Consider the following 26,715-nt stretch of genomic DNA (forward strand, 5'->3'; position numbering starts at 1 on the left):
CATTGTCTTCTCGACTCATTTCAATCAGGTTTCAGGCCTCCTCATGGAAAAGAGACAGTACACTTTGCTGTCTTGGATGATAACATGAGATCAACCAATGAGGGTGACCTTAGCTTGCTGGTCACGCTCGACCTTTCGGCTGAATTTGATACCGTTGATTTTAATATTCTTAAATCCAGAATGACTGAAAGTCGTCCAAGTGTCAGAAGATTCCCAAAAGTGGTTCCCCTCCTTTCTATCTGAGTGAAATCCAACAGGTGAAGATAGGAGCCTAGCACACCAGCTCAGTGTAGTTCCTCTATGACATCCTACAAGGTTCTTCCTTATTGCCTATGCTATTTAATGTCTATATTCAGACACTTTTGAGTATTGTCTCCAAATCTGACCTACTTTATCACTCATATGCCGATGACACACAGATTTATGTGTGAGTAAACAATTTCTCAGATTCTAACAAACATATGTCTCATTATGGACAGGAAATAAAAGGCTGGATGATGTCATATATGCTGCAATTGAACCCCTCTAAAACTGAGGTTATCCTTTTTGGTCCCCAACACCTCTTGGCTGACCCATTTACCTCCCTGCCCTGCTCTTTTTGATCTCCCTATCGCTTAAGCACATAAGGTCAAAAGTCTTGGCTGTATCTGGCAGTCCATTTGGGACTGCAATCAGCATGTGTGTGAGACAGTGAATTATATTTATTACCGGCTTAGACTTCTGTGACCATTTCTTCCTCTTATCTCGGAAAATGACCAACCGGTAGTCACTGGGTCACTGATCATTTCCAAAATCAATTAATGTAATGCTATTCTTTCAGAGATCCCAACAAAACAAATCCACTGCTTACAAATAGCTTAAAATGTAGCTATCAGGCTTCTTTTGCATCTGCCAAATTCTCCCTCTATGTCTTCCTACCGCAGAGCACTGCACTTCTACCGATGTAGCAAAGGATCCTTTTCAATATCCTCTGTCTTGTTTTCAAGTGCCTTTATGGCCTTGCTTGCACTTACATCATAACCAAGCTCAAATTTGATCAGGCGGTACAAACTTTATGATCTTCAGGACAACATCTTCTAGTAGTACCTTCATTGCATTTTGTGCACATAGGTGACAGGTGCTTATTGGTGTTGGGTTCCCGTTTCTGGAGTTCTCTCCCCTCTGACCTTTGAAAAACTGATTATTATTTTTAATTTCAGAAGAAGCTCAAAACCCACTTTTTTCAATAATTTCCATCATGCCATGGTGCACTTTAATAATCATCAGTGCCCAGATACAGTTCCTGTCCGGCTTTCTTCATAAATGAGGAAATATGCATGTTATAAATCAACAAATCAAATCAAATCAATCAGACTAAACCTTCAAGAGGGAATAACAGACCTCAAAAAATTAATGCTTCCTCAGATGAAGCGAGATTAACTGTAGATAAATTAGTAGATTTGCCCCAAAAGAACAGATTCCATTGAAGTGACAATAGTACTTCTACCAAAAAAAGTTATTTGGATGAAGATATCGGACCTGACAAGGACAAAAGGAAACAGCCAAACAGAAAACAATATTTGAGGAAAACATTGTTGTAAACTTATCAAGTAGTACATTTCAACTACAAACTTTACAAAAGGGTCTCTCCTTTGGGTTCTATGTCAGTATGCCACCTGCAGAAATCCACATACTAATAAGGATGTTTTTCAGGCCGATTTGTTGCAGCCTTCAATGGGCGGGAAAAAGGGCCAATTCCCCAACCCCTACCCCATCTTCTCCCATGTTGGAGGGATTTCCTTACAGCCAGGGCTTTCACCCTGAACCTCCCATTTTGCTCTCTCTTCCTCCCCACACACATAGCGTCCCACATGCACAATTCCAGTGCACTTCCTGCCCTCAAATAGACATTCATACATATCCACACACACTTACATTCTGTACTGTCCACTCTGCAAACCCCTATTTCCAGAGACCATTGGGGTCTACCAGCCCTTACATACACTCAGTGGTCTGTGGCCTTTGTGTGTGCCCTCTTTTGCCCAATGACCTTTGGATTGCAAGCATAAGAGGAAGAACGCACCTTTGTGTCTTCATAAAATTCAAAGATTTTAAAGGGACAGATAGATTTACATTGACTTTTATGCAAAATGCATTTGGAAGTATTAGTTGCGACCATTGAACTTCAGGATATAAATAAATATGATACAGACATTCAAAAGGAATTTAGATCAAAAAGCACTTTTTATCCTCAAGTACAGAATAGAGCTTTAGAGGTATTTGTACAATTATCCCTACAAGATCTTAAAGGCATGGTCTAGTAAAAATTTTTATTGTCCCAACGGGTCGGCCATGTTTTTTTAAGCCTAAGTGGCTCGATTTTAGAAAACTTTCCTATGGACCTTACCCGAGTTTTCGTCCATTAAACGCACGTGAAAACAAGCACCAGGAAGCCGCCATTTTCCGATAATCCTATCTTTTCCCCGATCGCCCTGGCTGACCTGCTTTTGCGGCACTAAATCAATTCCCCCGCCCCTGAGCCTGACATTATCAAAACATTCATATTCCCCGCCTCTCCCCATGACGTTACTGTGCTGCGTAGGCAAACGCGCCCAGTCGTCTTCTACGCGACTTCACACAGAACCCGGAAACCAACACAGATCAACTCACAACACAGCGCGCCACAATTCGGAATATGAAACTGTACTTTAAAATGAAACAGCAACACGGTACATTTGGTAAAGTACATATATTTGACATTAAATGTTTATAGAATATTCAGCAATTGACATATGAACTCCGGAAGCCATTTATTTTCTTTTATCTGTATCCGCAATAACTGTTCCGTTTCATCTTGAGTCACGCGCTGTTCCTTTATGGTACACAGGGTGTTCATTTTCGTAAAAAGAATCACTTTGGAAGCACGGTGAACCACAAGGCTGTTCCATCAACTAGGCACTAGTCCATCCTAAAGTTTGATATGTTGCTTCTAGCCACTAGTAGAGCGTAAGGGCATGTGGGCCCTTGGCGATTGTCCCATAATATGGTGATCGTGCTCCAGTTGTTGACACGAAGCTGCAGGTGTCTGCTGAAGAATCCATCCGCCGGTGTCTCAAACAGATGGCAGTGGCAGTAAGGGATCAAATACCTGTTATGAAAACAAAAAAATGATAATTAGTCTCGCTAGCCGAACTTCATTAATATTACTCATTTTATTTATTACGGCCGATCAGAAACTATTTGCTTGCAAGGGTAGTTCAATGGAGTATGTTCGTCTCTAAAATCAATCCGAAAAGTAACGAGATAAATCGAGGCCAACACACAATGATAAACAACAGTCTACATGCGTGAGGAATGATATGATATATGATATGGCATTTGTAACGCACCTATACTCAAGTGTTACCAGGTGTGACGAGGCAGGTGGGGAACAAGGACAGACAGACAACGATCCTAGTAGGTCAGTTGTCTTTCTGATCGCGCATGGGGATGGGCTGTACAAGGTTAGTTGAATACAAATTAAATAATAGGGCCAGCTGGTGGCAAGTGCAAGGTAAATGCCGGGAGAAGGGGCTGAAGGATACAGAGACAGTACCGTAGTGCAGGGAAAAGTGGCTGGGCCATGGAGCGAGATCGGTGAGACCAGTGGACCTGCATGCCCATGTGCCCACTACGAACAGTTTTACTTGCTTTTCCTAGCTCTTCATTCATTCATTTATTCATGCATCCATCCATTAAATCTTCATTCCGGTATAAAAGCGTGTAAAGATTTACTTACATTATATTTGAAATTTCCATTGTGTCTCTTGGTAATGCAGTCTGTAAAACGGACCGTGCTCTTAACAATGATTTTTCGTATACTGACCTAAAACTGAAACTCGGTCTAGTTTCTGAATTTTCTGCCTTATCGTCTCTTACGTTATTGCGCACTCCCTTCAAATGTAGTTCTTTCGGCATGGTCCCTGTCTCAAGGTCAAAAAACAATAGACCCTTATACTTCCAGTGCGACTTGTGGGCCTCATCTGGGCGCTGTCCTTCGCATTCTTTATTTGCAACATCACGTAGTATAGGCATCTATGAGAACTTGAAGTTTAGAATCCGTCTATGTAGTGCGCCTCAATGTGCAAATGCGAACTGGCTTCTCTCCCAAATGCCACGGCCTCCTTGGCTGGCGCGTTCTAAGTGCCCCAATTTTGTCCCCGTTGTCTGCGAGCTTTGCAGCCCAAATGGAGACTTTTAATTTTTGGCGGAAGGTCAGGGAAAGTATAAAGTACCACAGGAGTTGAGCTAAAAGTGAGATTTATTGTTTGTTTGTTTGTTTTATTATTTGCAATACGCAAGCCTCCCCTCCGTTAACAGTGCGCAGCATTTACATTTACATGAGATGAGACATGAGAAAAATATATACATACACATATGTGAGGTGAATAGAGAGAATTCAAAGATGACACCCAGCTTGTTCGCCACCCATGATGGTGAAGTTAGGGATTAGGTTTACAGGTACACTGTACAATAACATTTATTTACAAAAAGACAATCGTATTGCAATTATTTAAACCGCGATTTGTACTTCACAATCAGCTGTGCATCGGGTGGGCATGGCACAGTCGCAATGTTCGGTGGCAATGGATCACTGCTCTGCACAGAAACGTCCAAAATTCCATATCTGTGCTTCTCTAACACAGCAACAATAAGGCCTTTCACAAAGTCGAACTGCATTTCATCATAGACTGGTTTGATCACCCATTGCTTACTTCATTTTGAAAACACCTTAGTGTAGCGAGGCATCCTTACTTTACCCCTAGTCCTAGATTGTTCACATCCGTTCACGTCCGACATTGCTGTTATGGGCCAAGACCGCTAGTAGAGTGCCCCCAAAAGCTAAAATGCAAGCGCTTTGGCCTGTACTTTAGGCACATATTGTGGAACACCTCCAAATCTCCTGTGTGACAGAATTCTGTCAGTCCTCTCAAATCTCTTGATAGAGTTTTGTCGAAAACAATCTTCTCAATGGCTTTGTGTGTCGGTGAAGATGGAATCAACCACTTCTTCTTCCGTGCCTCCTCTGGGGACAAAGGGCCATGTTCACATTGGTGGAAATGTTCATTTGCTGTCCAGCGGTGAACGTTGGTACAGTGGTGCATCAGTGACCGCCATTTTTCAAGTAGTATTTCCACTGACCCCTCACAAGTTTTTGAGCTCCACCAAAGATGGTTGGTGATAGAATGTGACCACTGCAAAATACTTTCAAAACCTTTTTTTTCCTGCAGCCGAGATTTTCTTATTGATTGATTTAGCAAGATGCCATATGTCAAATTGATGTTTAATATGTGGGAACTGCTCTCTCATTGTCTTGGCAATTGAAACATGTCTATCCGTGGCTATGAGGTCGATGTGCATTCCCCTCGATTGTAGATATTCCACTGATTTTATAAAACCTAGTTTCTCCATGGCCACTGACGATGTACATTGTGTTACCTGCACGACCACCGAACTCACAATTTTCTTACTATCCATGTCCTGAAAGTGGTAGGTGCAGTACTTGGCAGAAAATCCAGTGCTGTCGCACTGTCCATCGCCGGCTAGCCAGAATCGTTTGCCTTCGAATGTACTTGCTAGAGACAATTGTTCAATTTTCCAAGCATCACTAATGGCCGGAAACAGATAATCACGTTGGTATGTGTAGTACAGCGCTTTAGAAATGAAATGGAGTCCCACAAAGTGAAAGAAAGCCTCTAACTTTCTAAAACTGGAGCCACTAAAAAGTGATGCAGCTGCACACAGTAGATTGCCTGCTGGCATTTTCCCCAGCATTGGTTGTGCAGACCATGAGAACCTATGATTTAATCTACAGGCGGCATTTATTTTGACGTTACTGCCTTTTATTTGACGAGTCACATTAATCAATGGCTTCCCACATACTTTCCCTCTAATGGAACGCACACATTTCAGCATACTTATAATTTCCATCAAACAACTGTCGAATACAATGTATTTGCTCTCTTTCATTAGACTGTCATCCTGCGTCAACGTTGTTTCGGCCTTTGACGTTGTGGAGATTTCAACACATTTGAAAGTAATATCGCTGATATCAAGTTCTGATGCGTCTATGGATGCTGCGGCTGGTTCATTCACTGTCATTTCAACATCTATTACTTCAACATTGATGGGAGAACACAACAATGTCGACAGGTTTTTTGGTGGCAAATTTTTGGTGGGTGTAGATTGTGTAAATTGATCTGCAACTACTTCAGAGCTATCTTCAATACATTCAATAACATCTTCTTGTGGTGGTGCGGTCGCACTGTAGCTATGGTCCAATGCAACTTTGCTGTAGTCTCCAAACACAATTAATTCATGTTCTGGCCATTGGACATGAGCATCTCGAGCCTGAACACGCCTCGCCTCAATTAATAGTTCCTCCATAGTTTACACGGTCTGGCAAGCCACATCTCTCATTCGCTTCACTGTCTGTGTGTGTATAGTTCTGACACCCACGGGTAACTGGAGGAGATATTGGAAAAGGGATGTTCAGTTTAAACACAAGATGGAGTGTAGTAGAATTGACTGGAAAAAAACATAAAATAGTCCCCAGCACAAACATTTTTTTAAAGTTATGAACTGTTTGTAACTAACCTTTTTTTGGTTTTTTTTCTTTGCAACTTTTTTGACTCGACCTTCAACATCTGCACGCGGTAGCTCCGATTCGTTTCCGCATGTCCTCCCTTCCTCTTGCGCTGCAAGGACTATATTTTCTGTATCCGCACAGACAGCACGGAATGAGGCTCCATCGTCTCCCTGAAACATAGTACTTTCATTACTATGTATCAAAATATTGTTAGCATAAAACACACGTGAGGACGAACACACAGGTACATCTCAATAGCCAAATACGATTTAAACATTGTGTGCAACAATCAAAGGACCAGTATTCGACCAGTGATGATCTATTTCGATGGAACTGTCAGTATCCATACCTCTGGCTCTGCATGGACTGCCATGAATGGTTGTATTGGAGAGGAGGCATCCGCATCTCCCTGAAACACAGTACTTGCATTAGTATGCTTTTCAATATTGGAAACACAACACACACTTGGGGTCGACGGCACAGGTACATATAAAGAGATAACCGCAAATGATCCATTGTCCAAAAGAATCAAGGAAAATCCAAATATGATCACATTTCATCGACTTATTTCAACGATTCCTTTACATCTGCATCATCTAAATGAGATGTTGTGATTGTGGTGGAAGCTCCGTCGTCTCCCTGAAACACAGCACTTGGATTAGTATGGTTTTCAATATTGGAAACATAACACACACTTGGGGTCGAACGTACAGGTACATATAAAGAGATAACCGCGAAAGATGCATTGTCCAAAAGAATCAAGGAAAATCCAAATATGATCACATTTCATCGACTTATTTCAACGATTCCTTTACATCTGCATCATCTAAATGAGATGTTGTGATTGTGGTGGAAGCTCCGTCGTCTCCCTGAAACACAGCACTTGCGTTAATAGGGAAGAAAGTATAGCAAATGGAATCACGTTATATGATCACGCATGATGGAGCTGTCATTATCCATACCTCGTGCTGCTGAAGAATATCTATGGATGTTGCAAATGTAGTGCACACTTCCGAAAGCTGTTGCGCCGATTCGTATACTTGAATGTCAGGCTCTGCATCAAGTGCAGGGGTTGACGCTCCATCAACTGCCTGAAACATAGTACTTGCATTAGTGAGGATTACAATTGTGAAAACATAACATACACCTGGGGTCGACAGCACAGGTACATATCAATGGCTAACCAGGAATGAAACATTGTGTAGAACAATCAAACAACAAGAATTCCAGCTCTGATAATGACGCTCGATGGAGCTGTCAGTATCCATACCTCCTGCTGGTGAGGAACATCTAGAAACGTTGTAGATGTGGCGGACGCTTCAGCATCTCCCTGAAAGACAGTACTTGCATTAGTATGGATAACACTAATTATAACTGAAAACAAACACCAGTGGACGATAACTAAGGTGTATATTAATTGGAAAGCAGTAACCAAACATTCGGTAAAATAATTACACGATAGAATAAAACTATTACTTGACATGCATAAAACAAGTATGAAGCGGATTAGCCTAGTAAGATTACCTGATACGCGCTAGAAGTGGTTGACAACTGCGACCACGTCAAGGATGTAGAATGTTCTTGCTTCAGATTCAAGGGATAGTCAAGAAGTTGTAAAGGTCAATTAATGATTGATAATGAAATGCCAATATTAAAAATAGCCATGTAAGCCGACAGAATACTTGAAAAATGCTCAATACAGCACAGTTCCCTGTCCCCATATATATATACATTGCGTTTGTGGGTTATGAAATCGAAAAAGAATATATTGATAAATGTCATTATTCAAAAAACTATACACTCATATCAATATCGAAATTATTACAAGGGATAGAAAACCTACAATATCTATTAATCCATTCGGCTACACACTACCGCAAGGCCTAAAGCTAAATCCGGACACTTGACTCACCGGTGGCGGAATGTGGACGAATAGAGTGGGAATAGCGTTTTTGCGCAATTTCCGTGTCGTTCGCCGTTTATTCTTCTTTGTTACCCAAGAAGTTGTGTACATGTCCAAGGAAAAGTGCCGGCTGCAGATGCGGTATCGATCACCCCTCTTGTCCTCTAAGACTTGTTGGACTCTACTTTCCAGCTCATCCAGTGGATATCCGCAATGTCTGACCCATTCTCTTATTCGATCAACAGTTTTCGGGAATACATGCATTGTAGTTCCTTCAGATTTCGCATGGGTCTTCGAAGGGCAACCGCTAATCGAACAGGCAGGCATTGTTGATAAATCTGAAAAGTAAATATCGACATTATTATACAATCTTCAAGAGTAAAGATTTGATACAAAAGTAAATGAATCATACAATGATCAATGCAAGGTTTGTTTTGGTCGCAGGAACTATACCAGTTCATTATGTGCTGCTTAGTATTTGCATAAGTTGCAGAAATGTATAATTGATGTGACTGAAATCTGAACATGTGACTCGTCCCTTGGATGTTCTGTCTTGCATGAGAAGGAAACATGCTAACATTATTGACTGGACCCCTGAAGGATGCAATTCAATCACAATAGTCACAGATGAAAATAAATAGATCTATTGATAGCATAGCAATGGAAAATCAAGTCAATACCAATGAGACCAATGAACATAGCACTATTGTGTACTCTACTCGAAAATAGATAGAAATTTAAAAATCTGCGAAATATAACCAGGATATATGGCCTTACCTTGACCAACAAACAGTTGGGTTCAGCAAGCAGAGCAGTATGTTGCGGGAGAATAGGTGGATGGCCACAGGTAGCGCACTGATGGGTATGCTCGAAGCGGTCACAGAAGTTCACGGATAGCACGACGACGAGCAGATTAACATAGATCTCAGTGGTTCCCAGGTAGCACGTTCAAGAGTTGACTTGCAAAGTACAAAGATGTTCTCATGAAACATATCGAGTGGTTTTTAAAGTATTAGAAACTGGGGTGTGTTTGTGAATGAATGACGTATGTATGTCGTGGTATTAGGGGGGCGGCCTGCCTCAGGGGAGGCCTGCCTGCCTGGAGACACGGGGTCTGAGGAGGCCATGTGACCGATGGCCCCTTGGCGTGGGACACCTTTTGAAGTGTACATGCAGTTTTACACCTTGGCCTTTCGCGCCCCGGACAGCCCCCCATGCCAGCGCTCATCCCCGGGTGTGAACCGCCTTTGATAGAGGGGGGTGGGATGGATGGCCCTGGGGCGTGCAGATAAGGCACAGGAAGACTGCTGAATGGAGACACACTTATGTGGATTGCAGGGGGGCGGCCTGCCTCAGGGGAGGCCTGCCTGGAGACACGGGGTCTGAGGAGGCCATGTGACCGATGGCCCCTTGGCGTGGGACACCTTTTGAAGTGTACATGTAGTTTGGCACCTTGGCCGTTTGCGCCCGTCACAGCCCCCCATGCCAGCGCGCATCCACCGGCGCAAACCGCCTTTATATCAATATACAGTATATCGCCTTTATATCAATGATAGTATATCGTTGCTTATCAATAACAAATGCCACATACCGGAGATTCTTGTGAGCACAGACCCACACTTCAACCGGTGTATTATAGTGGCCAAGACCCTAAGGCCTGTATAATCCAATGGTAATTGTTAGTATAGATATATGTGTGACTTTTATAGAGACATAACCTACTGAAAGACTTTGAACAAGTGTTATTTAGTGCATGCATTATCGAGAATATGTTATGTTAGCTTAGATAGTGACCACCCTGCTTCACAGCAACCAGACCTTCACCCATTCGGAGCACAGATGTCTGACGTCCATCCTTGAATGGAGACACACTTGATTCATTTAAAAAATCGAGACAAACGTTGTTAAAATATATGTGGTGTTTTATTTGGTATCTTATTTTCATGAAACAAAAATACAAGACTTTAAAGATTATACAGGTCAGGTTGCATCACAGCGAGAGAAAATCCCCTGTACTGACCGCTGTCACTCGGGAACGTTTCTCTAATGGCACGAACGGCACAGGCGGGTATCACTCTTCGAACGCGGTGTCCAAGCCTCCCGTGAAGCCACCATGTAAAGGAACGATAGGCCACCAGCCTGTACCACCTGTGAAAAGGAATGAAACAAACTGTTTTTAAATGACCCAGATAAGTTTAATAAACGTTTGTTGTCAATGACAATTCTTGTAACTAATGGCATTTTACACGGACAAATGCTATCTAGACAATGCACACTATTGAATGACTTACATGCGTTACAATGATATGTAGATGTAATTTTGGATATAGTAGAAGAACATGAAATAGGAGTGGCATGACAAGCAGAGTATACTTACTCATTACTCGGATTACGAGGACAAACAGTTGCTCGAAGTTCGTGCATAAACACCATCATTATTCTCAACACGGCCCGTGTGAGGCAGGCTGCCCTGAAGTCTGGCAGCTCGGTGATGCATTGCGGTCGTGGCTCGCCTTCCGAAATGTAGGCCAGGCATCCCGAGTTTTCTCGGCAGCAGCAGTTCTCGTCCTCAGTTGGCATTAGCTTGCACCGATTGCATGTGCACCAGGTGGAGACGCCGTCCATTCGACTAGGCCCAGGCTCTTCATCTGTTGATTCGTCCTGCCAACTGCCGTCCGAATCCCCATCGTTTTCGCGTGCTTCCCTTTCCAGTAGTTCCTCCTCGGTATACTCGGGCTCGTACATGTAGGGCATTATTGTAGCCATTGTGTGTTAAACAAACTAAAATAATTGATAGCGGTGGTACTGGTATCTGTTCACACGGGCTACAAGCGGCGAAGGTAGCTGACCAGAGCACTGAAACGAGTCACAGAATACTCTAAGTAACACAGAGAGAGGAATGGAATCGAAAATCGGCTGCTGTGTGTTGTGAAACGGTCTGTTTATACTTATTGAGGAGAGAGGCGTCCTGCCATTTCCATGGCGACACGTCATTAGCTGAAGCGCAGCGAATGTTGACACGAGACGTGCTTTGGCGTTGGGAAATGGGTGGTACGAGTCTGCTGATGACAGGCTCAGGGCCGGGGGAATTGATTTAGTGCCGCAAAAGCAGGTCAGCCAGGGCGATCGGGGAAAAGATAGGATTATCAGAAAATGGCGGCTCCCTGGTGCTTGTTTTCGCGTGCGTGTAATGGACGAAAACTCGGGTAAGGTCCATAGGAAAGTTTTCTAAAATCGAGCCACTTAGGCTTAAAAAAACATGGCCGACCCGTTGGGACAATAAAAAATTTTACTAGACCATGCCTTTAAGACTTAAACTATAATGTGATAAATGTTCTAATATATGCAGAAATGAGATGAAATGAATGATCTAGCACTGATTGATAACATTACATTTAAACCAACAGACAAGTATGGAAATCTATTTATTCTGAAGACTGTGGACTATACTGAAGAATATTGTAGACTACCCAATGATACACGTACATATGTAAAGTAGATTCTGATAAAACAACTCCATTGACCCAAATGAAAAAAACTCTGGATCAGATTTATGTCAGTACGTTTTCAATGCAGGGTTCCCAGATTACATTTATTATTAATGAACATTGGACGTTTTAGAGTTTGATACTATCAAATCTCACCTGTTGTAAAATAGGTTTATACAGGAATAATAGATCCATTAGAGATCTATTTGTAAGAGCAGAATCCAAGAAGGTCACCGAAGTCTCGAAAAATATAGAACTTTTGCCTGTTTGTCATATCAGCATTGTAACAGTCTTGTAAAAGGTGATGCAATAATTAATCTACACACTGGCAGACCTATCCAATTAACAGATTCTCCTTGAACGTTATTTATAGACTAAATTGTCTCTGTAACATTTTTTATGTTGGCACATACAACCTGCAAAGTTAGAATCAAATGGACTATGCAGGAATCGAACATCCAAAGAAAGAATGTCATTGGTAGTGGTACATTTCACAGAACGGCAACATACAATGAAACAACAGCAATGTGTAGTGCTAGTTAATGTGTGTATTCCTTCAAGACCTGGTGACATTAAACGTTTCTTACAAAAACATAAGATTTATTGTATAGATAAAATATCCATGTTAATTCCCAAGAGATAATTCTTAATTTTGATCTAAATTGTTTCATTTAATTAATGTGGTAATGTTGATAATTATATTGTTTGTGTTGCATTTGCTAATACTTTATAATTTGTGTACATTTTAAAGTAATGGCAGCTTCAAGCATTGCTTTAACTTGGATAACTATCACTAGTTTTTAATCTATAGTAAAAAAATATATAAGTGACACTTACTTTGAGTGAAATAATCTTTTCATAATTGATCACGAAAGGTACTATACCCGTCATGAATAATATTGGTGTGAGCTATGTGAAAAAACTACAATCTTTGGTATTTTGTAAAATGTATGATTGATTTATTTATGCAGGTATTCCTTGACATCTAAGTTTCCTGCATAAACACTTGCTAATAATTAACCTCTTAGGTATACAAATGTTTGAATTGACATTTCACACTAGATGAAACTCTTTCCCAAAATGGTGCTACCTCTGCCAAAATTGTACAGTAAGAACATACTAGCAACCAGAAAGTCAGTGACATCAGACAACATTGTGACCGAATAAATAGCTCCTTATAAGAAGACATGGAAAAGTGTGATTTAGTCTTTGGCCACAACGATTAATAATGAGGAATAATGGTTGTGAGCTCTTAGGATACCTTTTTGCCCTCTTTTTGAGAATATCTTTAGGGATCCTCAAATAAGGATTCTAATGATGAACCATCTCCTGCTCGTAGTTGAATGTTTCTAAAACTATAAGGTTAGTCTTCCTAATTTTATTTAGGTGTTTTTGTAATTTGAATGATAAACCAAAAGAAGTCTTCAATTAGTTTACTTCCTGTACAAATAGGACATTTAGAAGTCCCCATTTCCTGAAGAAGGGTGAGACCCAAAACACATAGAGCAAATTCAAAGGGTCTTCAACAATCATACATGACTTATTTATAACCTAAAGGAGAACCTAACTCAACATTTATGTTCTCTATTACTCATGAATGTGCACATTTCTAACCACTTAATGGTATTATACTGCAAATGTTAATAATATCGAAGTACATTGCTTCTTAGACGAATTCTTGAAGAATATCAATTTAAATGGATTTTGATGTTGGGAATAGAATTTAGATGTTGTTTTGTACTTGTATTTTCATTGCATATTTACATTTTTGAACACTATTATACTAATTCATGCTTTTGGGACACATAAAGAGTGCAACTGTCCTCTGTATAGTTGATCATTCAGACAAGTTTTCAGTTACTTTTTGGATCTTGTGTGCTTGCTCCATTTACAGTCTGCACAGATAATTTGATATCGTGCACAAACGACGCAGTATGTCGTGTGCTTAACCAGTCACTATATTGCTTTATGTAATTTTAACTTCTTCTTCTTTTGTTTTTCTGTGTGTGTTATGCTTTTGGGAATACCCTTCCTCCCATCCCTATATAACATGATGTCTGTACTCATGGTATTGTATTTACAGGTACTTCTACGCAGCAAACATTTTTGATTAAATTGCATAGGCCTTCTATCGCTATTTTTGTTCACTTATATTAATTGTTGGTGAAACACAATCATTTATGTTAGTTTGTGTTATGTGTTGTAAATTGTAGATACACCAATTGTTTCTTGACCAAAATAAACAACATTCTTTGCTTCTTGTAATTGTCTTGAACTATCTAATTGCTCATAGTATTTGTTCCTTTAGTTCATTATGCCAGTAACAATCCACAGTATATCTGGTAAAGATACCCGGAAATGTGAACTTCTAATTGACTAAATAGCAATTATGAAGAAAGACCCATGGTGGAACCTATACTTGTATGCATAAGTATTTCACCCCAGCAACCAGTGGAAGTAGGAGTTGACCCTATCTACGTAAACATAAAGATAAGGAGACACAAAAGATAAATAGATAGACACAGAGGGCACACAGACAAAGGTTCCAACAAATGACTCAACTAGTCACACGTAGACAGAGGCACAAAGAGACAGGGACAAATAGAGGTAGGTTAGACCCTGAGTGAGACATGGAAAAGGGTCAATGGTCATGAAAAAAAGAGAGCAAATAAGAATATAAAGAAAATGTGCACACAAAATCCCCCCCACGACCCTGAAATTTTGGGGGAAAAATAAAATGTGGTTAAAGTCGTGAATCAGAAAATATTGTGCTCTGCTGACGTGGCGAAATTGGAGACAAATTGCTGCATTTTTTTTGAGGTTGTAATTTTGGCCCCCCCTATTTATAACATTATTGTTATGTTTGAAGATATTTATAGGCCGATTCATGTAATTCCTCTCAAAAGTGTTGCACGCGGCTGGCGCACAGCGTGCCCGTGCGAATGTCTGCGCCAGCCACGTGCAATAAAATCAATTTCCGCGCACAGCGTATTCATGGATTCTCGCCTCCAAAAGTAGACGTGGCACAGAGTGGCGCAGCGACCCTGCAGCAGCGCCAGTTACGCCCCCAAGAACGCCCTCGTGCAAGGAAAAGCCATCAAGATCGCAAAACCATCGCAAAGGGCTGTGCCAACCCTGTACCAGTTTACCGGACTGGCAAACAGCAAACGCAAAGCGGGGAACGCGTATTACGGGTTTCGGGAACACGCGTGCACGAGAGGTTTCACACGCGATCTGGCCTGGGGGAGCATGTGTGTGTATTTCAGGGGTGCGCGAGAAGTTTCACACGCGATTGGGCTGCGTGCGGGTATAACAGGGGTGCGCGCGATGTTTTACACGCGATTGCCCTGGACGCGTGTATTTCAGGGGTGCGCGAGAAGTTTCACACGCGATCTGGCCTGGGGGAGCGTGTGCGTGTATTTCAGGGGTGCGCGAGAAGTTTCACACACGATTGGGCTGCGTGCGGGTATTACAGGGGTGCGCGAGAAGTTCCACACGCGATTGCCCTGGGCGCGTGTATTTCAGGGGTGCGCGAGAAGTTCCACACGCGATCTGGCCTGGGGGAGCGCGTGCTTGTATTTCAGGGTTGCGCGAGAAGTTTCACACGCGATTGGGCTGCGTGCGGGTATTACAGGGGTGCGCGAGAAGTACACACGCGATTGCTCTGGGCGCGTGTATTTCAGGGGTGCGTGAGAAGTTCCACACGCGATCTGGCCTGGGGGAGCGTGTGCTTGTATTTCAGAGGTGCGCGAGAAGTTCCACACGTGATCTGGCCTGGGGGAGCGTGTGCGTGTATTTCAGAGGTGCGCGAGAAGTTCCACACGCGATTGGCCTGGGCGCGTGTATTTCAGAGGTGCGCGAGAAGTTCCACACGCGATTGCCCTGTGCGCGTGTATTTCAGGGGTGCGCGAGAAGTTCCACACGCGATTGCCCTGTGCGCGTGTATTTCAGGGGTGCGCGAGAAGTTCCACACGCGATTGGCCTGGGCGCGTGTATTTCAGAGGTGCGCGAGAAGTTCCACACGCGATTGCCCTGGGCGCGTGTATTTCAGGGGTGCGCGAGAAGTTTCACACGCGATTGGGCTGCGTGCGGGTATTTCAGGGGTGCGCGGGAAGTTTCACACGCGATTGGGCTGCGTGCAGGTATTTCAGGGGTGCGCGGGAAGTTTCACACGCGATTGGGCTGCGTGCGGAAATTTCAGGGGTGCGCGTGAAGTTTTACATGCGATTGGGCTGCGTGCGGGTATCTCAGGGGTGTGCGGGAAGTTTCACACACGATTGGGCTGCCTGCGGGTATTTCAAGGGTGCGCAGGAAGTTTTATACGCGATTGGGCTACGTGCGGGTATTTCAGGGGTGCGCGCGAAGTTTCACACACGATTGGGCTGCGTGCGGGTATTTCAGGGGTGCGCGGGAAGTTTCACACGCGATTGGGCTGCGTGCGGGTATTTCAGGGGTGCGCGCAAAGTTTTACACGCAATTTCAGCAGGGTACGTGTATTTCAGGGGTGCCGGGGAGCCCTACATGTGATTTGCCAGTGTGGGTCCTCCCAGGTGTTCCCTGTACACCCTCCACGCCCCCTGCATCCCTGGTCATGTCCCGCAGGCAGCCCACCCAACATGGGCATGCCCCCCAGCAAAGGCACATGTCTCCTTGCACTAATGATCACCAACTCATGTCCCCTTGCACCCCCACCCCCAGAATTGTGGGGCACCTGCCAGCAGGCCTCACCCATGTCCAACTCATGTTCCCCACCACCCCCACCCCCCAGCACTGTGGGGCACCTGCCAGCAGGCCCCCACCCATGTCCAACTCATGTTCCCCACCACCCCCACCCCCCAGCACTGTGGGGCACCTGCCAGCAGGCCCCCACCCATGTCCAACTCATGTTCCCCACCCCCCACCCCCCAGCAGTGCTGGGGCACCCTCCACCAGGCCCTCACCCATGTCCCATCCATGCCCCCCTGCACCTGGGTCCCAACAATCCCCAATCATGTCCGTAATGGCCATCCTCCCCTGCCAAAAGGCCCAACCAACTATCACATCCACCCACATATCAAAGGAAATTACATGTTACACACCCAATGTAAATAATGCAAATGAACACATGTCTGTCACACACAATGGCTGCAAGTGAATGTTAAAACACCAAACATGACATGCATGAAAGCAATGAGATGATACAACACATTGAAGGATGAAAATAAAAATGTATTGAAAATCAACTTGAATGGAAATGAAATGAGAAAAACCACAAAGCAAAACAACCAAAAGAAGATGAATGTCCATGAAAAAAATCAAAAACACACAGCACAATCAAAATGAATGGTGTCCAAAGTCACAGTCAGAAAAGTAATCCAAGTGTAAATGATAAACAAAAACCATTGCTTCATGGCGATGAAAAAAATCCAAAAAATAAAAAAATCCATTGAATAACTATTTACAAGATAATCCCGGGTCCATGAGCCCAACCAAATGAAACCTAACTATGACAACTAACTAAAAACTGAACTATATACAAAAATGTGGCGCATTGTCCAATCGCAACCAAATATTTTTTTTTTTAAAGGAAACCTAACACTAACTATATAACTATATACAAAGGCGGCGGGCAAGTCTAGCGGCTCACTCCGTGGTGTTCTGGGCCAGGGCATCATTGAACTCCTGTTCGATGTCCCGGAGGCAGTCCTGTTCCATGGCCCCGAGGGTCGGCAGGGACGACGCCGTCTCCTCCTCCAACCCCCTGCGGATTGCCTCGAGGCACTCGGCCCGCCTCAGGGCCCTCCGCATGGAGTTCTCCGCCCTGACCATTGTGAGCCGCGCCTCTTCCGCCCGCCGCCGCTCCGCACCTATATGCTGGCCCAACCGCTGCCACACGGAAGACACTTCCCGTCCTGGGTCCTCCTGCCCTCCGGCCGATGCCTGCCCCTCCGATGTTGATGGCCCCGAGCCATGATGCCTCCCACGTTGACTCCGCTGCTGCCTCCGAAGCCACTGCCTCTGCCAGCACGACGGCATCCAGGCTGATGGAATCCACCGACGCCGTCGTGCACGTGCCCTGCCTGATGATGCCGGCACATCCTCCATCTGCTGGGGTACAGTTGCTGTGGTGTCCACCCCTGCTGGACCTCTGACTCCCGACTGTGGCAGGGATGGGATTCCCACTGAGCTGGCTGCATTGGTCAGGGCAGGTCCACAGGGGACCCTGGTGGCATCTGGGCCGGAAGACGGCAAGGAGAACGACTTTCGTATAGTCTCCACAGAGGAGGAGAGGGCCGCCAGACTGGCCGACACATGCAGGAAACCCCCGAACATGGACGATCCCAATTGGGCCATGTCGGCACGGTGCTCTTCGTGATGACGTGCGTGCTCCTCCTGGGAAGCATGCATGGCATCACGAATCACAGCTGTGCGCATCGCAACCCCAATTAGGACCTTCTCCATACGGCCAGGGGTCCCCTCGTCCGCAGGTGGAGGGGAGTCAGATGACATGGACATCCCCTCTACCTGCGGACGGGCCTGGGACGGGGCATCCCTGCTGGTGGATGGTGGTGCACCCACAGGGTCAGGGACAGCGACATGCACAGGCCCCTCCACGGTGACCTGTGCTGACTCCTGCCCCTGCCCCTGGACTGCACCACTTGCACCAGCAGGGATGCCCCCACCAGGCCTCAGTGGCGGCCTCCTCCTCCTCTGTGGAAACTACCAACCTGAATGGCTCCTCACCATCTTCCGCCGTAGCAGGCCCCTGTGGGGGCTCACCCACCCCTTCCGCTGCAGCCGTGGGGGCATCCCCGCCGCCTTGCTCCACAGCGCCGTCTCCACCCTCTTCTTCACTAGCCGCTGCGTAGAGGGAGACATAGAACACAAGCATCAGGGTACTGTACAATGGTCCTCTAGACAGGAAGCAATAGCAGATGAGTGCCACTGTCAGAGTACACTTCCATCATGTCCCTCCACAACACATGTGTCAGTCCAGGCAAAACACACACAGTGACAGTCATGGTGCATGCCATGGACATTTCCATACATGTCCAATGGACTCTCGAAACATACAATGTAATGGAACTCACATGCATCATGGGTCATGCCTATCACATGCACACACTTCACCTCAGTCACATCCATCTGGCCCCGTACACCCCAATCACAGTGGATACAAGGATGACTAGGCTGCATCAGTGAATCTGTAAATTGTCACAGACATGCGTCATGCATCCATGGCATTCACAAGTCACAGACACGCAGGTCAGGCACACAGACATGGATACCATATATGTACCTGGCATCAGCACCCATCCCTCACCCCCACCCATGTCCAGGAACAGAGACTGCCATGCTCTCATGTGTACAATCTGCATAGGGCTCCCCATGTCGCATTTAAACACATGCAACAACCATGCGGTTCACACATTACTGGTCGCACATGCATTACCATGATGTCCCTGCACACATACATGCGTACATGGCCTATGTCACACATACAGGAAAGTATCAGACAACCAGCACACTGCACCATGCCCTGTCTCACACAGCAATGCTTGGCCACTCACCGCTCAACCCCAGACGGGTCTCCCTCTCAAGGACCTGTGCGTGGAGCGCTGGGTGTACGCGTTCCAGGACCCTCATCTGGATGGAACTCATGCGGCCCCGGCCCCCCTCCACGAGGCGCCGGGCCTTTATGAGGGTCCTGGACCTCAAGTCCTCCCAGTGCTTCTTGACCTTCTGGATGGTGCGGGTTGCCACCCCCTCCGCGTTGATGGCAACCACACAGTCGGCCCAGATCCTCTCCCGTCCTTCCTTGTTGGCGCGGGACGATCCGAAGAGGGCATCATACTGCCCCAGGACTTGCTCCACCAGGACACCAACTTCGGTGGCAGTGAAGCTGGTGCCCCTCTGCCCCTCTGGCCGGGGGTTGCCACTGGTGCCAGATGTTGATGTGCCCGACATGGCAACCCCAGGGGCAGGAGTGGGTGGGCAACTGGGTCCTGGGGCTGGGCTGTGGAGCGATGTTATCCGAGTCGGGAGTCTTCTGTTCCAGCATGGGTGTACACAGCAACTGGACCCCTGCAGATGGCTGATGTGCAGGCACCAAATGGCAGGGCACGGTGGCAGCAGGCAGGCAGGCAGGCAGGCAGGCAGCAGCAGATGGCACGTGGGAGGCTGCTCGGGGCACTGGGGGACAGTAATTCGGCCTTCTGGGCAGGAGCGTGGTCTTCCGTGTGTTTTCGCGGGGCCAGCTTGATACGGAGTAATTTGGCATGTGAAAATCCTGCACGTCAGTGTGAAAATCGAGGAAAGGCCCTTAGCGCGTAAGCGCGTCAGCACGTGTACGCGATTTCATTGGACCAAAGGCCCTTACAGCGTAAGCGCGTCTGTGATGTTTCGCGCACGGGCGTTGCCCTTGCAGGGCTTAGAGATCCCGCGTGCCTTTACACTGCTCTGTACGTGCTTTTCGTGCGGTGCATGTGTTTTCCATCCGTTGGGGTTCACACGCTATTACTTCACAGCGGGTGTTGGCTACGCGTTCTTCTACATGCAAGGCAGACGGTGAGTGGTACCCTGCTCCCCACCAGGCCCGATCGCGTGTGAAAACACCCACGAGCCCCTGAAATACACGCGCCCAGGCCAATCGCGTGTGAAACTTCTCGCGCACCTCTGAAATACATGCGCCCAGGCCAATCGCGTGTGGAACTTCTCGCGCACCTCTGAAATACACGCGCCCAGGCCAATCGCGTGTGGAACTTCTCGCGCACCTCTGAAATACACGCACACGCTCCCCCAGGCCCGATCGCGTGTGAAACTTCCCACGCACCCCGGGAATACCCGCACGCAGCCCAATCGCGTATGAGACTTCCCGCGCACCTCTGGAATACACGCACACGCTCCCACCGGCCCGATCGCGTGTGTAACTTCTCGTGCACCTCTGAAATACACGCACACGCTCCCCCAGGCCCGATCGCGTGTGAAACTTCCCGCGCACCCCGGAAATACCCGCACGCAGCCCAATCGCGTGTGAAACTTCCCACGTACCTCTGGAATACACGCACACGCTCCCACAGGCCCGATCGCGTGTGTAACTTCTCGCGCACCTCTGAAATACACGCACACGCTCCCCCAGGCCCGATCGCGTGTGGGCCTTCTTGCGCGTGTAGGACTTTGGCGCACATTTTTTTCCTGCGCAGGGACGCTACCGCCTGCTTTCGTGTGGCGGACATGTATGGGCCTGTGCGCGTCTTTGGCCGTGCGCTGTTTTTCCCTATTCGATTCCATGAATACGTATTGTAGGCGAGCGTGTGGGCGTTCTGCGCACTTGTCTCCTGTACTTCCCCCGTGACGCCCACATTTTCACGAGTTGTTCCCCATTCTGCGTGTGACACCCCGTGTTACGCCTACTTTTGTTATGTGCGCCGCGCTATGTGCGAATTCGCTGTGGCCTTATCGCACGGCGTTCGATGACCTGTGCGCCAGCATGCGCCATCGTGCGCCGCGCACTTTTTCAGCGCACATCCCACATTTTGCGCGTGCACGGACTTCCATGAATAGATGTGCGATGTTTTCTGTGCGATAATCGCACTTGCACTGCGATTTTCGCTATTTCACTGCGAATCGCACGTTTTCGCACGGGTGCGCCGTTTTTTCGGCGCACGTTGATTCCATGAATCGGCCTGTAAATGTTTTTTTAAAATCGGAAATGAACGTCCTATTTTTTTACTGGAAATTGTAGAGGATATTTTTTCTATACAAATACAATTGTGATTGATTGGCTTGAAGAACATACATCTGTTACTTTAAGAATAATGTATTTCAAGACTCTTGTAAGTAAGTGATATGCTCTCGACATACCCAAGTAGACACTTTATTTTAACTTCCTGGTGCACAGTGACCTTACTAGTCCCTGTTCATCTTTAATTGGGAAATTGAAATCACTTTTTTGTCTACTGTGTCTATAAGAAGCAACTACCTAACTATTAGTCCGTGTAGGGCTTCTGATCCGATGTTTGCCTTGGTAATTAAGCATGTAGTCTATTTGTCTGACTAGTTCTCTATTGCAAAGTAGTCCTTACAATATGCAGACTTTGACAGTGTTATTCTAGGGACTTCATGATGTAAAATGTCTTTTCAGTCTGAAGGACCGTCACTGTTGCCATTCCTTTTGGGTTGTTTTGATTTCCATTCTGGGCGAACCACGAAAGTGGCCAGAACTCTAGTAACTAATTTTGTGTGGTAGGATCACGTAACCATATATTCTTTGGGTAGACTCCTTTCCAACATTTTCAACTTCAAGAAGTTCTTATCCCTCTCAGTGCTTGGTGCCACATCCCTCTTCAGCAGTCCTTCTGAGAATCAAGGACCAAGAAAGCTGTTGCCATACAAGGATACTGATTACTAATACCTACAGCCATCGGCCAACCCCACAATTGTGCATCCAACGCATGTTTTACCTTGGACATACTGCACAGAAGGATGGCTACTGCCATGAGCACAAGCATAGACATAGACAATCTTTTTGACTTTTGTATAGGTGCTATGTAGACAGTTAAGCATTTCTCATCTTTTGCCTTCATATGTCCAGACACTACAATGATTTGCTCTGCTACGCCACTTATAAAGACTGATATTTCCATCATAGTCCAGCCTCTTCATTGCCAGGTTTTGCCCCCTAAAGTCCATGCACTCACTTATCTCCTTTTGAAATCATAATCTTAGATACATAAACCACTGTAGAAGTGTACTTATGGTATGGTGGGAAGTGAAAAAATGTCTTTATGACTATAGCACATTGCCATCTGGTAATGTCAGATCCTCCCCTCACTATCTTAGGACAGGGGTCTGCAAATTGCAGCTCTCTAGATGTTTTGGAATAAAACTCCCATGATCCCTTGATATTGATATTTTATTTGTATCATACTCATACACAAATGAGAAGGGAGAACAAAAACAACGATCTTACTAGGCCCAGTGGCATTAAGAATGCACAAGTGCAGGGGAGAGGCAAGGGGGAATGTGCAGGGAGCAGGGGGAGAAGTGGAAAGTGCTGAGCAAAGGAAATAAAGGAAATAAAAAACAACAACAGTGTTAGTGCAGCCAGCAGGTTGTAAGTGCTAGGTTTAAGGCAACAGATACGGGGTGTCTGATAAGTGCAGAGAAGGGGGGACTGTAGGGTTGCAGATACAAACCGAAGTGCAAGAGTTGCCAGGAGGCAGTGCGGGTGCGTGGAAAGTTGAGCAGGTAACTGGGCCCGAAATCAGAGGGTAACCAGTTGCACGAAGGCAGAAGCAAAGAGGAAGGTTTTGAGATGTTTCTCCTCATGTTTCAGAGTGGCAGGGAGGGTGTTCCAGAGGGAGGCCCCAGCCAAAGACAGAGACCTACCCCCAGCTTGTTTCTTTGAGGAGAAACAGCTGACCCTGAGGGGGTTGGAGGTGGAGGAGCGAAGAGCTCGGGAGGGAAGGTATTTACGGAGAGACAGTTGAAGGTATTTTGGACCCAAGCCCCTTGTAGTCCAAAACATCTGTAGAGTAAAAGATTGCAGGCCCCTATATTTGGCCTAGGAGCATGCTGTGCGTATACTTTTTCAATACACTCCCATGCATGTAGATGTTCACACACAGAGCGTAGAATGTTTGATACATTGTCCTGTCAATATCCTCAGTCCACTTCCATGTACAACGACAACAGATGGCTATCGGTGGCTCTGCCACGATGGGATTATTTACACATGAAGACCTGATTGATTGTAAGAAAAGCTGTGTTACCTCATACATGCATGGGCATCATTACAAGTCCGGCGGTAACCTGCCGGTGCTACCGGCAGGCTGCTGCTGGACTCTAACACCGGTTCAGCCGCCTGAGATCCTGGTGCCACCATGACATTACAAGTCCCGGCAGCCCGGGATGTCAGGCGGTGGAAAATGTTAGTGCCCATTCCCAAAAAGTCCTATAGGACTCCATGGGAATGGGGACTCGGAAGCACTGTCATCGTTAGTAATGATGTTGGTGCTTCCATGACAACTGTGCCTACCGGGGCCGTTGCACCAGGCAGGTCAGACCTGCTGTACACAGCGATGCCGGCAGGCACAGTTGTAGTTTGCCGGTCTGGAATGGGTGCCGGTACGCTGTTACCAGCACCCTTATTTCCGGAACGGCAGACTTGTAATGAGGCCCAGGACTAACTACATCCATTCATTTGTCACGCTATATATTGTTAAAAATTGCATCTTAAAAAGACTTCAAAAACTCAACGTGGGTTTTCAAAATAATCTTAAATATTTTAATTTTCCATATCGAGTCCTCGATTTCTGCCCTAGTTGCACTATTAAGGACTACGCAATAGTGATAGGAAAACTTGTTGAATTCCCCTGGTCATTTCCGATCCTAATCCATCACCTTGCCGAGCAGTGATGTGCACACGGTACTGGTTTATTGGGATGTGTTTTTCGCCACACAGCGTGAACAATGATAGACCAAAATTAGAGAGAATACTGTGGAACTGTTTGTGCGGGCATACTGTACCTGTGTGGAGTGCAATCATCCATGCCACGAGCTTGTGGAATGTTAGGCTTCTGTCCACCTGTCTTCGGACGCTTCGCCCACAGCACTGTTAAGGAAAAGGACGAGAGGAAGAGGGTTTACTGATGGCATTAAGACAAACCGATTGTATAACATGTGCCATGCTTTGTGCCTTCCGTGTTTAGGACTAGCTATGTTTGTGTGTCATCATGTTTCATGCAAGTTACTTGCAGCAAAGTATATTTCTTTCCCAACAGTTGTGGGTTGCATTACCCATAATGGTAGGAGCACACTGTAAAATAGATACATAACACATGGCTTGATTGACAAAAGACTTGGACATGAGGGATGCAGGAAATACCCTTTATCCCCTCAAATTTGCATCTGCTACCTTTTACCTGATCCGCAAACCCTAAAACTATAGCAAATCTGTAGATGGCTGGAGCATCTCTAAGATGCCATGAGCAAAACGGGCCTCATCACAAATTGGGCGGTATCCCGGTGCTAAATGCGCCGGAATACTGCCCAATGGTATAGGCCATCGCTGACACGAGAAACGAAGATATTTAAACTTTAGTTTGGTGTCATAAAATATGTATGAAACTGCAAACGTCAGACACGTTGTTTCTTAACATTTGAATTAAAGGTTTGAATATTGTTTGAGTGGGTTTGCAGTTTTCTCAACGTTATTTCCTATGGAAAAATTAGGTTAACCTCCCAGCTCATAACACAACCCATAAACTATAGCAGTAATTGTACGTTTTTATGTAGTGCTTCATTCGATATTGCTGGTGATTTTCAGCGCTGTAATGATAAGGGCTGTGAAGATGCAATTTGAAGGTACTTGATTGTTCAGCCTCGGAGAGATGAACGACTGGCAGAGTTGGAAACGGTGCCTGCAAGCTTTGCACACTTTTGCTGTTGACCTTCCTCACTTCCACATCTGAACTTATTTCAAATCTAGCTGCACTGTAACCCAAGAGGGACCTTGGGGAAATCCAATAACAGACCTATAGATCAATTATTAAGACATGCTGCCATGCCACAAAAGAGGAACCACCACACACCCACGCTTTTTTTGCACCTGACACAATTGCACTTCCCATTACCGGTTCCTTTTTTGTTCACATTGTGTCCCCATGGTTACAGTCTTTATGCCCCTGACTTGGCATCAGGTCACTGCTAAATATTGTGGCCGAGTCCTTTAAGGATTATCCAAGTGCCATCTGCACACTCTTCAAAATGTTTACAATTTGTATTAGTATTGGGAATGCGTAGCACTCACACGTTGCAGAAATGTGGACTATAATTTAAGTTGCTAAACATGGTTTATAAACAATATGCCATTAGTTGGTCTGTGTTTTATACCCATGTACTCAGTAATAATGACTCTTTAGTTATGTTCATGAACTGGAGGTAGAAAGAACACTTTTTCCTAGCCTTATAGCTTTAGTGGTGTTTGATGAATATGGACACAACCGTCCCAAAATCGTGTACATTTGTGATGACTTTTCTACAGGTCTGTGGGAGTGCAGGCTTGAGTAATGGCTAAACCCCCTCCTCTGCCCCACACTATAACTAAACATGCAATGATCCCAATGATAAAGGTGAAACAGACACAGCCAGAAAGGTATACCTTGTTTGTATTATGTGGTAGGGTAGGCCGAGTGCAAGCTTAATCTTGAGGTGGGGTGTGAGCTGATGATAGACACAACCCAATCAACTTATGTACAATGGTTCCAAAACAAAAGGATGTTCAATCAACGTTCTATAAAACATATAGGCTTTAAATCAAGCAATATAATGCAATCAACTAATGAAAAACACTGCCTTGATAGATGAGCATGCGTGTAGGCACTTAATTGGCACAATGTTAATGTTCGGGAATGTCTTAGGAGAAAAAAGCAGAGAAGGGTGGCTTAAAAGTCACCATGCCCTCTAAAGGTGGACCAGTGGGACAGTGCCTCTCCACAGTACCTTATGTTTGTCTTTCAGGGATTGACAACATCGAACCATGCTTCTAGGCGCTTCCTGAAGAGGTGATTTGGCATTGAGTTGGGGAGTCGACTGGGTCCAACACTCAGTGTGGTCCAAGTAGCAACAACATGTGGCATGAAGAAGCTTGGGATAGGCAGGTGAGGTCCAGGTCAGTATAGGTCACAAGTGGTGCAATGCTGGAATCAGGGCAAATAGCTGTTCCTTGAATTCTG

The 26,715-nt window shown here is 45.5% G+C and overlaps 1 protein-coding gene across 1 annotated transcript in view; it reads right to left on the reverse strand.

Annotated features, from left to right (window-relative positions):
- The window catches only part of CYBB (cytochrome b-245 beta chain), a 370,087-nt gene that overhangs the window by 225,915 nt on the left and 117,457 nt on the right, over positions 1-26,715 (reverse strand). The window contains exon 4 of the mRNA XM_069636562.1: positions 24,509-24,593. Coding sequence (XP_069492663.1) covers positions 24,509-24,593 — 85 coding nt within the window. The remainder of the gene's footprint in view (positions 1-24,508; positions 24,594-26,715) is intronic.

This window comes from Ambystoma mexicanum, chromosome 7p, assembly GCF_040938575.1.
Source record: "Ambystoma mexicanum isolate Mex_15411 chromosome 7p, UKY_AmexF1_1, whole genome shotgun sequence".
NCBI classification, from domain to species: Eukaryota; Metazoa; Chordata; class Amphibia; order Caudata; family Ambystomatidae; genus Ambystoma; species Ambystoma mexicanum.